Source organism: Naegleria gruberi (genome assembly GCF_000004985.1).
Source record: "Naegleria gruberi genomic scaffold NAEGRscaffold_61, whole genome shotgun sequence".
In the NCBI taxonomy this organism is placed as follows: Eukaryota; Heterolobosea; class Eutetramitea; order Acrasida; family Naegleriidae; genus Naegleria; species Naegleria gruberi.
Window position 1 is genome coordinate 289,718 of NW_003163266.1, and position 1,110 is coordinate 290,827.

Below are 1,110 nucleotides of genomic sequence, written 5' to 3' on the forward strand. Positions count from 1 at the left end.
TTCTTCTAACCGTATTATTCTTCTTAATTTTGTTGTTGTCTTCCTTATTGCCTTCTGAATCTGATTCATCAGCTTCAGGTGGTTCGTTCTCAATAACTATTTTTTTCCAAATATTCTTTTGAACATGGCAATATACAGAATTTTTCTTTTCTTCACTAAAATCTGACAAACTTTCAGAACATGATTTCAGTTTCTCGAAATCTTGTTTTAAAGTTGCCAATGTTGTTTGCCATTCTGAACTAATCTGCATATTAGGATTTGTTTTCAATCCGTGCCATTTCTTTTTGAACTTGGAGGACATGTATAACGTACGTGTAGGAAGCAAAATAGATTCTGCAAAGGAAGGTAAATTGAATTTACCTTTATGATTTGATTTTCTTTGACCTATCATTCTACCAAGGGAATGATATGCTTCACATCCTTGATTCATATATTTTGTTAAGCTTCCATACTTTTCCAAAAGATCCGGTAAATGATACAAAATAATATTAATATAGTAAGCAAGTTGATCATTTGGAAAGGCTTCTCTTAAAACCTTTTTAGTGAAACTCAAATACTCTTTCAATTCTTCTTTCTTAAAATTCAAATCCAATAGCCCTTGACTGGCTTCAAGGTAATGATATATTATGAATCTAAGTGATGACCACACTTTAAAATCATTATCATTAAATTGGGTATCCGATAATGATTCCATCATAATTGATTCATAATTTAACAAAATCATATCAGCTTGATCTGCATTCATATAAGGAACTTCTAATTCAATTTTGTCATTTGTCGCTTGTAGAGCAAGTGTTGTGGCAGGTTGTTTCTTTCTAAATTGAAATTGAGACATTCCCTTCAATTTCTGAATTTTAGCTTCGAGGGATTTAATTCCTGACACTGTCATCTTAGAAATTTGAAGGGATAACAAACAGCCAACAATTCTCAATTTTGCATGAAGTATGTCAATAACTACATTGGTGAATAAATTTGGAAATTTTTGAAAATAATGAGCTGGGGGAGCAAAAGCAAAATCCTTCTCCATTCTATCATCATATACACAGGGACAATATGGACACACAAAGTTTCGTTTGATGTCAGAAATCTTCCATAATGCACTAAATCCGA

General features: G+C 31.8%; 1 protein-coding gene across 1 annotated transcript in view; it reads right to left on the minus strand.

The window, feature by feature from the left end:
* Positions 1–1,027, minus strand: part of NAEGRDRAFT_73573 (uncharacterized protein) — a gene marked incomplete at both ends in the record, with an annotated part of 3,392 nt that extends 2,365 nt beyond the window's left edge. Inside the window, one exon of the mRNA XM_002671484.1 lies at positions 11–1,027. Within this exon, the coding sequence (XP_002671530.1) occupies positions 11–1,027 (1,017 nt within the window). The remainder of the gene's footprint in view (positions 1–10) is intronic.
* Positions 1,028–1,110: the final 83 nt, after the last annotated feature.